The 15,087-nt window shown below is 40.8% G+C and overlaps 2 protein-coding genes across 2 annotated transcripts in view; both read right to left on the bottom strand.

Moving 5' to 3' along the window:
- Positions 1-15,087, bottom strand: part of pacsin2 (protein kinase C and casein kinase substrate in neurons 2) — a 401,742-nt gene that overhangs the window by 62,563 nt on the left and 324,092 nt on the right. The window lies entirely within an intron of this gene.
- LOC148969321 (ribonuclease inhibitor) overlaps positions 1-15,087 on the bottom strand; it is a 51,929-nt gene that overhangs the window by 26,283 nt on the left and 10,559 nt on the right. The window contains exons 3-5 of the mRNA XM_089126988.1: positions 5,738-5,908; positions 5,460-5,630; positions 4,410-4,583 (exon numbers count right to left, since the gene is read on the bottom strand). Coding sequence (XP_088983114.1) covers positions 4,410-4,583; positions 5,460-5,630; positions 5,738-5,908 — 516 coding nt within the window. The remainder of the gene's footprint in view (positions 1-4,409; positions 4,584-5,459; positions 5,631-5,737; positions 5,909-15,087) is intronic.

Consider the following 15,087-nt stretch of genomic DNA (forward strand, 5'->3'; position numbering starts at 1 on the left):
GCGGTAAATAAGAAAAATAATATTATAAAAATAATATTATGAATGATCAGAGGTGTCTTCTCGCCACTGCTTTTGAACTGTCGTGGCCGTCTGTATTTTTACTCGTAGATTTAAATTATCTTTCCTCAAGCTATTTATTTATTTATTTATTTATTTATTTGATAACTGATGGGGTTGGTCATTGTTTTTTTATTGTATGCCAGTTTGCACTGCCAGTTCACTTCACTGTTCACACACAGGTCCTCTGTTAGATAGGTAGACATCGTTTAAGTCCTCTGTTAGATAGGTAGACATCGTTCAGAGTTGCATGTCCCATCTTGGCATGTTTCATTTTTGTTGTTGTTGCATATTTGAAGTTATATTATGAAAAAAGACCTTAAAAGAAAATTGTGTTATGTTATTTTTGTTCCTTCAAAATGACCAGATGCAGAAAGTCAGCTTAAAAGTTTTGAATTTGATCTCCAAGAAAGGTCCCCTGATGGCTGGTTAATAATGACATATGTTTGGTTGCATTTAGATTGAGCACTGACTAACTTTGTACATCAACATCCTAGAAACAAAGGAAACAAAACAAAAAGGACATGTCTATTGATTTTTTTTAGAGTAGAAATTATAGTTAATAGGGAGCCAATACTATCAGTCGCATTATTAATATCTTGGTGTTCTTGACAATAAGCTTAAATGGGATATGTGGAACGGTTATAGTGTAAGTATAAAGCCACAACAGAGAATTAATTTCTTAAAGCAATAACTTTCCTGTAATGTCCACAACATAAAGCTTCATATGTATTATAGTGCTTTCATCGAAACTGTTATGATATTCAGTATTATTTGTTTGCTTTTGAACAGTTACCGCCATTCCGTCTGTATTTTTTACCTGTTAAATGTAAAAACAGATTCAATGGTCTTTCAATATATATATATATATATATATATATATATATATATATATATATATATATATATATATTGTTGATAACTGATGGTTTGGTCATTCTCTTTTTAATATTATATTGTATATATTTATCCATGTCACTGTCAGTTCACTTCATTGTTCACACACACACACAAAGTCCCCACTTGGTTGGATAGATATCGTTCACAAAGTTCCCTCTTGGCCAGTGTGGACCGATACTGCTGTGTTAGTAATATAGAAATGTATAGGTTAGTAATATAGACGTGGCACGTATAACAATGGCAAGTAAATTGTTAAATACAAGAGTTAGAGAGAGTTAAATAAGAAAAACAATATTATGAAAATAATATTATGAATGATAAGAGTCATCTTCTCATAATATTATGTGACCGTCTGTATTTTTACCCGTTGTAGATTTAAATGATTTTTCCTCAAGCAATTTTTTATTTATTTTTTTTGGTCATTCTTTTTTTTTTAAATTTACATTGTATATGTATCTATACACATTGATATTGTGATCTCTGATGCTTGTTTAAGCATTATAATGACCCCCCCCACACACACACACACACACATATATATATATATATATATATATATATATATATATATATATATATATATATATGTACGTGTATAAGTGTATATATGTATAAGTTACAAAATGAAGACAGATTTCACTGCCAGTTCACTTCAGTGTTCACACACACACATAGATCCAGTGCAGGCTATATGAGTCCCCTGTTGGTAAGGTAAAAATCGGCCAGAGTTTCAGGTCCCCACTTGGCATGTTTTTTAAAAAATAAAAAAATGCATATTTAAAGTTATATTATGAAAAAAGACCTCAAAAGAGAATTTTGTATGTCATTTTTTTTTCTTCAAAATGACCAGAAACACTAGTCCCCTCTTGGCCAGTATAGAGCGATAGTCCCCTGTTAGTAATATAGACGTGTATGTGTGTGTGTGTGTGTGTGTGTGTGTGTGTGTGTGTGTGTTTTGGGCTGTGAGTGAGTGTGTGTTTATTAGATGTTTGTTTCTGGTCGTCCCTCAGGAGATGCTGCATTAATGGATCATTCGTCTTCTTCACCAAGAATGAAAGTTTTTGTGTTGTATTAAATTGGGGAAATATGTTATTAATATTTGGGGTAATAGTGGTCTCTGCTGCGTTTATATTTCTGTGAGGAAGTCTCCGTCACTCCCAGAATGCAGTGCGAGAAGAGTCTGAACATCATCATTAGGCTTGTTTGAGATGAGCAAATTCTGATGCATGCTGGTTAGAAATGTGTCCGAGAGCGCACTGCCTGCGTCTGATGTCATGCCGACATATGTCAAAAAACTCTCGCGAGCGCAAGGCGCACCTGTCGAATTCTGCAGTCGCGCGCAGTTGCTCTCCACCGACTGCGCTGATCAAAAGCATGATGGGAAACGACTTGCTGACGACACAGCTTAATGTTCATTGGTTTAAACAACCGTGATGTATTTTTCTCTTTTAACATGTTTGATTTTAAAACTCTGATATCATGTTTTATGTGTATACATATTTGTTATGGGTGAATAGCTACACTCTCTGACAGTGCCATATGGGTTATTATGTGATTTCAAATGTGATATTTTTATAAACATGATATTTTTATTAAAACAATATATAAAAACACATATCTGTATTAAAGAAAAAAATATTGATAAACACATATTTGGAATGTAATTCAATAACAAGTACTTTGGGTGTCTTGTTCATTATATTTATTTTCATATAAAAGCAACAGAACTTAAAGTACATCCAGTTTATTAGCAACACGTGCACGAGCGTGAATCCCGCGATATCAGTCTTTGATCTCACAGGTGTCTGATCCACTGTGAGAACCGAGATTTGTCCGGCTTGAATGCGCTTTTTTCACTCCTCCTCTTACTGCAGCCGCCTACTCTCGACTACATTGCAGGCAAGGCGAGGCGCATTTCAAACAAGCCTAGTGTTTTCCTGAGTTTCACATCACTCTGTCTCTCTGCAAGATGGCTCCTGTGTGTTTGTCTCGCCGTCTGTTGCTCTGGTGTCTTCTTCTCTGGTTGTTTGCTGTGTCTCTAACCTGCTGTACGCATCTAGTCCCAGCACGGTATCCGCCGGTGGCCGCTCAACACCTCGCGGAGAAAGCGAAGGAGGAAACGAGGAATCCGCGGAGGATACAGCAAATCTGAGGGTGAAACTGAGGGCTAATTTACGAGCTGGTGGCGGTCTCGGTGCGGCTCTGCTGCATTCCACTTTCAAAGGAGAAAACATGAGACCCATCATCTTCTCCAGAGCATTTCTCTAGCTTCAGTCGCTTCTCATCCACTTAAATGATATTAAGCCTTAAAGTTCTCCATAATTAAGGGTGTGGACACAACAGTGACAGGGAACCGCTGCCGTCACTACTAGTGTTTAGGTGTGTTCGACATCGGCTGGATGAAACCCATCGGTGAGATTTGCTTGCAGGCGGGAGGAGCTGAAAACTGAGAAGCGAGTCGGACACTTTCTGCTTCCACAGATTACACTTTCTGTAATTAGTCAATTACACAGACTCTTCAGAGACATTTTCATTCAATACTTCATAAGTAGTCCTCCGGTGGCTCTCGAATCGCTCGCGTACTTTGATGGCTTTTGTCATAATCGTGTGGCGTCAGCGCTGTCTCAAGTCAGCCACCGATCGGTCTGTGCAGCCGGACAAGCTTTTGTCTGCTGTCTGTTAGAGTCACCTCAGCTAATCCTGCTTTTTGCCCATTTTCATTTATGCGATAGTGACGCGTTACGTTTGTAAAAGATAAACACGACGGTACATGCAAGTCCAAGAGATGAATCAATGTAACTCTAAACCATTAGTAAAATCATTCCTGTGTTTTGTTATTGCCGGTTTATCTGACCCTCATGTAAAGGATTGACCCTCTTCTGAACAGAGGCGGGGAGCAGCAGTTCAATTGCATTTAAAGGGAAACACAAAAGTTATTGAGTTTTTGTCACAGTTCTCTTGCCTCCCAAGTCTTTCTGGTAGAAATGGGAGCTCTAGTGCAAGTTCTACCGGGAAAACTCTAATATCACGTAATTCATTAATCACGTTATTCATTGACCTCAGATCTAGCCAATCACCACTCAGACATTTGGAGTACTTAAGCCCGGTTAACACCCATTACTACGTTTGCAAAAACTGACGCCGGTGTTCATCTCCATCCTCCCCAACACCACCCGGTCGTTCTCTCGTCTCCTGAGTCTTTCTGGTTGAACTACTTTACCTGTGCGCTTACTGAAAATAATTGCACACCTTGTAATGTTCATCAGCCAATCAGAATGAAGCATCCAACAGCCACGTAGTATAACTAGAGCTAAACCCCTGTACATTCTCAATAAGAACTTTATTAAATGTAGTCATGTAATCTATAATAAAGTGTAACTACTTTGTAATAAGTGAATATTGTAATGGTGTTTTTGAAGTTGTTTAATGGAAGCTCTTCCTGCTCTACATACTTGAGTTTTTCCAGTCTGTAGTTTGGATCCTTGAGTTTATCAGAGAACAGCTTGACTCCTGAATCTCCTGGGTGGTTGTAGCTCAGATTCAGCTCTCTCAGGTGTGAGGGGTTTGAACTCAGAGCTGAAGACACATAACCACAGCCTTCCTCTGTCACCATACAGCCAGACAATCTACAAAAACATACAGCAACAGTCCACATGACATTAGTTTGGCATTCACATCAGTCTCTTTCACACAATGACCTGCGTAGTTTGTATTTTCAGCTGTTATTTTCTGTAGATTCTTAAAAGTAACAAAAACATTAATTAACATAGCATTAATTATGATCGTGGCTTTTCTCAAAAAAAGAAATTTGGGTGGGGGGTTCTGCGCTCCTGATGGTTTTTGGTTTGATGGTTTTCAGTGTAAAGTCACACTGCCAGAATTTCTTCTTATATTTACTTGTAATATTAGTGATCAAACATTTCAGATGTTGACCTAGGAGCAGAGAAATCATTTCAAGGATTCAAAAATGTGTCTCTGACAGTCAAATCGTGGCCAAAATAGTGTGACCCTGGATTTAGCAGCAGGGAACAATAAAGATACAGGGCACCTAAGTAGTGAGTTTAGGTATAGGGATGAAACCCTGAAGTGACATTTTTAATTTCTCTCACCTTAATTAGCTTATCAACTTCTACACTGCTTCAGTGTTTCTTTTTTAACACTCTGAATGTGGATTATATAAACACTGAGCAGTGTACATTACTGGGGATTTTGATGCGTGGACTCATCCTGGAGAAGATCGATGTTAAAGTAAGATTTTTGCACCAGAGGGCAGGTAGCAAGGTCAAGCCCCAGTGAGGATGTTAATTGGTGTGGTGATGAATATTGGTATTGAATGCATTATTTTCTGACTGCAAATGTCATGTCCATAATTACAACAAAATTGGAAATTACAACAAAGCAAATGCTGTTTTTGTCTCTTCTTCTGGCATTGTATCAGATTTGTTGACAAAATTGTAAAAATATATATTTTTGTATTAATTGTTTAATGGAAACCCATTTACCTCAGTATCTGTAGCCGACAGTTTGGACTATTCAGTCCATCAGAAAGCAGCTTCACTCCAGAATCCTGCAGGTCATTGTTACTCAGGTCCAGCTCTCTCAGGACGTTTGAGGATTGAAGAATTGAAGATAAACTCTCACAAGACTGAGCAGTGAAATTACACATGGCACATCTGAACAAGAAAAGCACAATGTAATTGCATACAGAATAAATCTTGGCAAAGTGATTTTTACATAATTAATGCAAAATAAAATCAATTGCAAGTATTTGAGTTCAGACCTCAGTATCTGTAGCTGACAGTTTGGGCTCTTCAGTCCATCAGAAAGCAGCTTCACTCCTGAATCCTGCAGGTCATTGTTACTCAGGTCCAGCTCTCTCAGGACGTTTGAGGATTGAAGAACTGATGATAAACTCCCACAAGATTTAATGGTCAGATTACAGCCATGTAACCTGTGTGGAGAACAAAACAAACAGCAATATTAATGTGTTTTTCATGTAGGGTTTATTACAGGGGTTCTCAGCTCAGGCCCTTGAGATCCACTTTCTGGCCGAGTTTAGCTCAAACCCTTATCAAATACACCTGAACAAGCTAATCATGGTCATCTGGATTACTAAAAAGTTTCAGGCAGGAGAGTCTGATCAGGGTTAAACTCTGCAGGAAAGTGGATCTTGAGGGCCAGAGTTGAGAACCCTTGGTTTATAATCTGAAACACACATAGCAAAATCCCCAGAGTAAAATGAACACTGCTCAGTGTTCATATGTGTCCACTGTACAATCTACAATTGACTTACAGACACACAGGCTAAGATGAAATCAACTGAATATAAAATAAGACATTACATCTCTCAAGATCTCACCAGAGGATGATTAAACAACCACTAACCAGGAGGATTTTAACCCTCAGGTGCTCTTCGGTCATTTCTGACCGAAAAAATTTATGTTTTGAAATGTTAAAAATCACAGCTTCATCGGAATTTTCCGAAACTTGGTGACTTTTATTCCATTGGGTATGTGAACACACAAAAAAATTGAGGTCATGATCCGAGCATGCTAAGTGGTCGTAAAAAAAATAGTCACACTTGTGCTCTTCAGTCAAAAATGACCGACCATAGGAAATGAATGGGAAATTGACAAAAACACAAAATCTTTGAGAACAGACATACCCACCCCCCCCCCCCACACACACACTTTTATACACAAAAACACCAATAAATTGTGATTAAAAAATCTGTTTTGAATTTCTAAAAAAAAAATCACTGCTTCATCAGAAAATTACGAAACTTCGTGACTTTTATGGCAACATGTATGTGAACACACAAAAAAATTGAGGTCATGATTCGAGCACTTTAAGTGGTCGTAAAAAAATGAGATACACTTCTGCTCTTCTGTCAAACATGACCGACCATAGGAAATGAATGCAAATTGTAGTTTGAAGTTGTAGATTGTTGTTTTTGTCAATTTCCCAATCTACAAATTGGCCATGATGCAGAAAAAAGTGCTCAACAATGAAGGGGTGACACTCTAAAACATCAAGATTGTGATATTGACACTCACCCACACTCACAAACAGACGCACACACGCACAAATAAACACACACCTATATGAACCACTGTGTCTGTAATAGAGCAATGTTGTGAGAATATGTGAAATCTATTCAATAATTCAGTCATAATGCAGGAAAAGCTCACAGCAGTGAAGGGGTGACACTAACTTCAATACTGAAATTAACACACACACACACACACACCTATAACAAAAAAAAATAAGTAAACGTGTCCACGAACAGCTGGGGAATTCACATGCCTCTCCATAGAGAACTGTACATTTCATCTAGTGGTTACAACATGGTTCTACGCTTTCTCTCCATACTCTTACCAGATGGCGCTAATCTGCCTTCAAAAAAATTTTTTGGAAGGCCTAGTCTCTATTTTAACCTAAAATACTGCTTAAAAAACTAAAATAAAAAATGTATATATATAAAAAAGTTTTTATTATTTTCAATGGCAAAAATGGACCATAAATATTGCATAAATATTAATAAGTAACATCAAATTGGCTCAAAATACAAAATTAAAAAGAAAAAATATAACTGAACAAAAATAAATTGCATTGGTTTTACTGGGATGGAGAAAGTTTCATTTTTAGGTGTCCGGTCACTTTTGACCGGGAAGATAACAAGTGTGACTCCGAAACGAAGGCTAGTGATTACACCATGATTCTACGTTTTTTCTCTATACTGTAACTAGATGGTGCTAATTTTCTTCAAAAAATATTTTTTTTCTGAAGGCCAAGACTCTATAGTATACTAAAATACTGCATTCATAATTTTTTTTTAAAAATTATATATATTTAGCAAAATATATATACTTTTCCATGGCAAAAATAAACCATAAATATTGCATAAATATTAATGAATTCAATCAAACTGTCTCAAAATACTAAATTAAAAAGAATAAATATTATAGAACAAAAATAAATTGCATTGGTTTTACTGGGATGGAGAAAGTTTCATTTTTAGGTGTCCGGTCACTTTTGACTGGGAAGATAACAAGTGTGACTCCGAAACGAAGAGCACCTGAGGGTTAACTTTAACCATGTCAATGACATATCCAGAGCCGGTCCTCCCTATATGCAAAGAACGCAAGTTGCCCAAACCACCAGTGTGTTCATAACTAGGGTTCCACAATTAATTTAATAAAAAATTTAATTTTACTTCGAATGATTATGAAAACACCATTTCCTTTGAAGCAGTAAGCTGTCGCCCTTCCTACGTAACTTTCAAATCAGTCAAATTGTGTGAGGTGATACACAGTCTCCTTCTGTGTGTTCTCGATACTAAAAAGAAGTGTAAAGTTAAAAGTGTATTGACCAGTGAGCGAGATACTGTTCCCCAGGCGGCTTTCTGTGAACGCAATCCAAAACGGAGCAAAACACGGACAAGTATAGGCTAATCTGAGCTTCAGGTGTGTGCTTAAATGGACAAATACACACAGAAATATGTCCAAATGTCTTCAATTAAATGCAGTCAGTAATGTTTCAAGTAGGGACGCACAAATACCACTTTTTCAAGAAGGAGACCAATATCAATACTTTAATTTTTGGTATTTGCTGAGACCGACACCTGTATTTTCACTACATTTGTAACTTTTTACAGTTTTTCTCGATTGTTTACACACATTTTCTGGTACTTGAGACACAATGACCACAACATGTAACTCATTCACCAACCCCCTGAACCAATTCTGCTGAACTACAAGCACAATTCCTGCTTTACACTCAAATTGCAGTTCTAAAACACACGTTCCCTTTCGTAGTCACTTCGAGTTACGTCAGAAGTGACAGAGAATGGGGGTTTCGCATAGAAAGCCAATCCTCTTCGAGTATTTAATAACAAGCCAATGGCATGAAAATGCCTTGGGGCTGTGGAATTTGCATAGCGTAACTCCGCCTCACCCCGTGGGTATAAAAGGAGGAAGTGAACGCAACCGCAGTATGTTTTCGCTTCGGAGCCAAGAGACTTCTTCACTCCTCAAGCCTTTCTCTCTGATTCAAGACTCTTCGTGACGAGCGTCCTCTTCAGTGTTGGTGTGACGGCGGTACCCAGCGAGACTCTGCATTGCCTGCGATCTGAGCAGTGGTCTGCCAGACTTTGCGCTTCTCCCTGGTCGCCTCGGCGCTGAAAGAGTGAATTTCCTCCTCTCTATTGAAAGAGCTGCACGAGGCACGTCTTTTTAAAGACGGTTCGCCCGTGTTCTTCTGGGTGCGATCGATTCATGTAATTTTCTGATGGTCACGATCGCTGCTCTGTGTGCCTGGGCTTCAGCATGCAGTAGCAGCGTTCGTGGATGTCTCATGTTTCTTCTGTGGGGACATGACCATCTCTACACTGTGATCTAGACTCAATGATCTGAAAAGTGAGAGTCCCCGTATCCGCTACTCGTTCTGCTTCTTCTTCTAGAAGCTCTTCGACTCGCAGACAGGGTGATATGACGGTGTTTGTGTGGCACAACCCCCGACGCTAGCTCCTCGGGCCACACCCACCGCTCCAGTGTTAGAGCCAGCGAGCGCTGTATCGCTTCAGGCGTCTGCCTCTTCGCAGGTACCGTCTGTTTCGTTCAGCGCTCCAGAGGATGATGCGATGTCGATCGCAGCATCACAAGGCGGGCTTGACACCTCGGGAAGTGAGGATGCGGCTGCGTTGCCTCCCTCGGGAGCGACAGCGTGGCTGTATCTGATCCCGAGATGATGGCCATGTTATCTCGGGCCGCCGCGAGTGTCGGGCTGGGTGGAACTCCGCCCTGTCCCGATTTCTCGCGATGGATAATTGTTTTTTGGGCAAGGCTGCCGCCTCACGGCCACGGTCGACCCCAATTCCCTTTTTTCCCAAGCTGCATGCGGAACTGACACGCACTTGGAGGGCTCTTTTGACCTCCCGAGAGCGTTTTCAGCAGTTTCCTCCGCCTTTCCTCCCCTCGACGGTGCGCTTGCCGTGGATGCGTTGGGGTTCCCCCGGGGGAGCGCTCTGTTGTGATGCAACTGTGTCCGCAGGGCGCGTCCTTCCGCGGTGCGCCCCCGCACCCGTCCAAAGCCTATGGGTTCTCGTTGTCTATGGCGGCACGATCCTATAGAGCGGCGGATAGGCAGCCTCCGCCCTGCATACGATGAGCACCTGATAGCTGCTCAGGGATATGCACGAGGGGGAGACTGGCCAAGCGGGTTGCGAGCTGCCACCGACCTCGCTCTCAAAGGGCGACGGAAGTGGCCGCTCGCTCCCTTGGTCAGGTCCCTTCCCTCCCACTCGGCCCCAGCAGCAGCCTTTAGAACGGACCTTCTTTCGCCCTACAATCCACCGCGTTCCTTAAGATCACTAAATTCAAGGCTTCTGGTCATTCCTAGGATATCGAAGTCCACTAAAGGAGGGAGGGCGTTCTCGCATTTAGCTCCAAAACTCTGGAATAGCCTTCCCGATGCGGTCCGAGCCTCTGACTCGCTGACACAGTTTAAAACTAGATTAAAGACGCATCTCTTTAGTCAAGCATTCACATAATGTTTACCTTTTAATCCTCTGTTATGCCATACCGGAACCGTTTGCCACTGAAACGCATTTCCGCGACAGTGGGGCTCGACAGCCTTAGTCAAACGGGTCGGCGCGTATGGTTGGGTTGCGGAGAGTTCACGTTACGGAGAGTTTGTGAGATAGTGGTTTCTAACACCGACTCCTGTATAATGGAAATCATTATGAACATCAGCTATGCTAATTATTTCCCATCTGCCTTTCTGCTGTTATCTCGGGACGCTTGTCCCGAGAAAAATAGCGTTCGTCAGGTCCAGTTTTGTCTCCAGCCTCTCACGGGGAGTTCGGATGCCCCAACTTCTGTGATGAGAGGATCAACGCCTGTGAAGAGACGACTGAAACGCCTGCGATATGTTATGGCGCCGTTTTATAAATAAACAATATTTATATTTAATAATTATATATAAACAATATGAATGTAAGCCAGAGGAGAACTGGCCCCCAACTGAGCCTGGGTTCTCCCAAGGTTTTTTCTCCATCCAATCTGATGGAGTTTTGGTTCCTTGCCACTGTCGCCTTGCTTTTGGCTTGCTCAGTTGGGGTTATTTAGTGGTTATTTAGTGTTTAGCAATATTATTGATCTGTGTTGTACTACTTTCATGTTATCACTGTGAAGCTGCTTTGATACAATCTGTATTGTGAAAAGCGCTATATAAATAAATGTGACTTGACTTGACTTGCTGTAAGATCTAAGGGCATCAGAATTGTAGGATCACCAGAATCTGTTGAAATCAAAAGGTCGTTAAAAACTTTTATAAGTGCAGTCTCTGTGCTATGAAAAGTTTTGAAACCAGACTGGAACACCTCAAGAATACCATGCAGATCTAAATAGGCTTGTAACTGCACCAGAACTACCTTCTCTAAAATCTTGGACATAAAAGGAAGTTTAGAAATCGGACGATAATTTGAAAGAACTAAAGTGTCCAGATTTTGTTTTTTAATAAGGGGCTGCACCGCAGCCTCTTTAAAACAATGTGGCACATATATAATATAATCACATATATAATTGAATATATAATCCAATACTGTCCCATACCTCTTTAAATATACGTGGTGGAATAATATCAGTGGAACAGATTGACGGTTTTAAATGGTTTACAATATCATTAAGGGCCACGATGGAAACAGGCTCAAACTCACTGAAGACTGCAGCACACTCAGTAAAAATGGAAGGATCAGAGGCTGGATATGAAATGCTAGCTCTAATAGTGGTAATCTTATTCACAAAAAAGTGGAGAAATTTTTCACAAGTCACAGTAGATTCTTCCTGCATTAAATATTTAGGGGTATGAAGAACTGAATTTATTGTTCTAAAAAGAACATAAGGTTTATGGCCATTTTTATTGATAACATCAGAGAGGTATTTAGCCTTTTCAGTTTTAACAGTTCTCTGGTAATTACGCCAACAGTCCTTTAGGATATCATAAAAAACTTGCAACTTATGTTTTTTCCATTGGCGTTCAGCTTTCCTACACTTTTGCCTAGCCGCTCGAGTTAAATCATTAATCCACGGCTCAGAATTAGGTTTGGAGCGCCTGGGCTTTAGTGGTGCAATTTTATCAAGAATATTTATACAGGTGGATGAAAAGCATTAAATAAGCTGATCTGTACATAGGGAGGCAGACGGCTCTGTAGTCTCTATAACATTAGTAAATGCTTCAGAAAATTGTGCAGCAGTGGAAGGTTTAATCATCCTGCGGATACGAGGTGGAGTACAAAACTTAACAGTGTTATTTGAAAGAAAAACATCAAATAAAATTGGTGCATGATCAGAAAAAACTGGCTTTTGTATCTCAATATTTAAAATAGGCAAACTGAATGACAAGACAAGATCTAATGTGTGGCCATGGATCTGTGTTGGACCACTTAAAAACTGTGTAAGGTTAAATGAATCGATTAGTTTAAAAAAAATCTTTAGCCAACAGATTCATGGGACAGCATACATGAATATTCATATCTCCTAAAATTAAAATCCGATCATATTTTGGCATAATTTCAGACAGTAAATCAGTAAAATCCCTAATAAAATGCTTGTTATATTTAGGAGGTCGATAGATAAGAGCACACAGAACGGGCTGAACTTTGCCCAATTCAAACATTGTTAACTCAAAACTCGAAAACGCTATCGTTGACAACTGCCTGCAGTTGTATTTTTCCTTAAAAATAACGGCACGTCCTCCTTCTCGATCAGTAGACCTCAGGGAGTTAAAATATGTACAGTCCAGCGGTAGAAGTTCAGAAAAAGGGCTCAGCTCACCAATATTTAACCAAGTTTCAGTCACAAATAAAAAATCCAAATTATGCTGGGAAAAAAACTCTTTGAAAATAAAGGTCTTATTCACCAATGATCTGGCGTTGATCAAGGCAGATCTGACAGGAGCAGGGGAACTGGTCGTACGAGTTACATAACTCAAAGACCGAAGGTTTCCATGGTTAACACCGCCTTTCCTAGGGTGAGGTGAGCGTTGACAAGAAAACTCCATATCTGAGCCGACAATCGGTATCAACCAAGTCCCGGCAGGATCCATAACACGCCAGGATATAAAGTGAACCGAAGGCGAACCAAAATGACGCCGGGATCCACAGGCAGAGTAGTCCGCTAGGTAAGCTTTCCACTTCACCAGCTGGCTGCTGCGCTTCCCACGGCGTCTCGAACGTCCTCTCCGGACAAGAGAAGCCGGATTTCGTACAAGATGAGCAGGTATGTTTAGCAAGGGAGGAGGGAGAAAAGTTTTCCGACCATCCCAGTCACACTTGGGCAACTTCTCCAACGCGAGACGGAGATCAATCAGCGTTTGACGATCATAAACCAGCAGGGAGTCAATACATTGCATAAACAATAATACAAGCAGTAAAATCACAAATAGTTCGCTCTGCAACAGACGACCAGCCACACACACTGGCGCCATCTTGCTCAGATAGCAGACAATATAATCAGGACATGGAGGTGCCAGTGAGATTGCATTGCTCGTGAACTGTAGCTCTTCATAAATGAGCCAAAACTCAGCGTTTAAGCTGCCTCACAGACACCAGAAATATACAGAAAGCTTATAAATGTCTAATTTAAAACTAAACAATTCAAACCGAAAAGAAACCGAGTGATCTGCTTATGTAATCCATATGCAGTAGCGGTTCTAGGCACGGGCGAACCGGGCAGTCGCCCGGGGCGGCATTTCTTCATGTCACATGGGGGGCGGCACGAGCAGTTAAAAAAAAAAAAAAGTTTTTCTATTTTTTTATAGATTTTTTTTTATTTTTTATTCATTTTTTTCTATTTTTTACTGCAAGCCCTGCTTGCTGAGAAGGTGCCGTGCGCAGAAGCGATGTCAAGGGGATCTCCTTATTAATTCACGTATAGCGTCTTTTGCACGCGTCGTTATTTCAAATCCTCTATGTTTCAAATAGGCTGTTACAGTGGAGGCTCCCGCTCCGCCTCCTCTCCACCACCAGAGGGAGCCTTCCCCGGAATATTGATCATTGGCCTTGAACTCAAATTCCCATCATGCCTCTTACCTGGGACTAGGGCTGAACGATTAATTGCATTTGCGATAATATCGCGATATGAGAAAACACGATTCTCTAATCGCAACTTGCGCGATTTCACGGTGGTCACGTGACGCGAGCTTAAGCGTGTAGAACTCGGCTGCCTCAACTTTTCGTGCTCGTGCTGCCCTTTAACCTGTTCAGCAATGGCTTCTAGCTCGACGGAACAGTCAGAAACTGAGACTTTAATCTCGAAGAGGAGCAGTACGTCGGTGGTGTGGAACTATTTTGGTTTCAAAAAAGATGATGTTGCGCAACGTCAGGTGTTCTGCAGAGCATGCCGGGCTAATGTTGCTACTTCACGGGGTAACACTACAAACTTGTTCCAGCATTTAAAAAAATACCACAAATCAACGTATGACAGTTGTATGTCCAAAATGCCGAGCACCAGTGCGCCAGACAAGCCTACCTCAAGACAGGGATCACTGACCGAAATGTTCGAAAGTGTCACTCCGTATGAACGTAATTCAAAATGGCACGGGGAAATTACTCGGGCAATTACAGAGTTCATTGCAAAAGATATGATGCCTATCAGCACGGTGACCAAGTCTGGGTTCGTGTCATTGATAAATACGCTTGATAAACGGTACAGTATACCCTCCCGTACATACTTCAGTCAGACTGCCATACCGGAGATGTACAAAAAGTGCAAAGATAAAGTCGCCGCGGAGCTTAAAACGGTTGAGTTTTTTGCTAGCACTACTGATATGTGGTCAAGCCGCACAGCTGAGCCTTACCAGAGTCTTACAGTCCATTTTATTGATGAAGATTTCAACCTCAGAGCTCGCTGCCTACAAACTACCTACTTCCCAGACGACCACACGGGAAAATATTGCAGCCGGCTTGAGAGAAGGGCTTGCCTGCTGGGATCTCCACGAGGAGAATCACGTCTGCATCACGACGGACAACGCGTCAAATATGGTGCTGGCTGTGCGGCTTAATGAATGGACGAGGCTCCAATGTTTTGGGCACAGGTTACATCTTGCCATCGGTAAGTTATTATGTCGTGT

This window comes from Pimephales promelas, chromosome 24 (genome assembly GCF_988280905.1).
Source record: "Pimephales promelas chromosome 24, fPimPro1.hap1.1, whole genome shotgun sequence".
Lineage (NCBI taxonomy): Eukaryota > Metazoa > Chordata > Actinopteri > Cypriniformes > Leuciscidae > Pimephales > Pimephales promelas.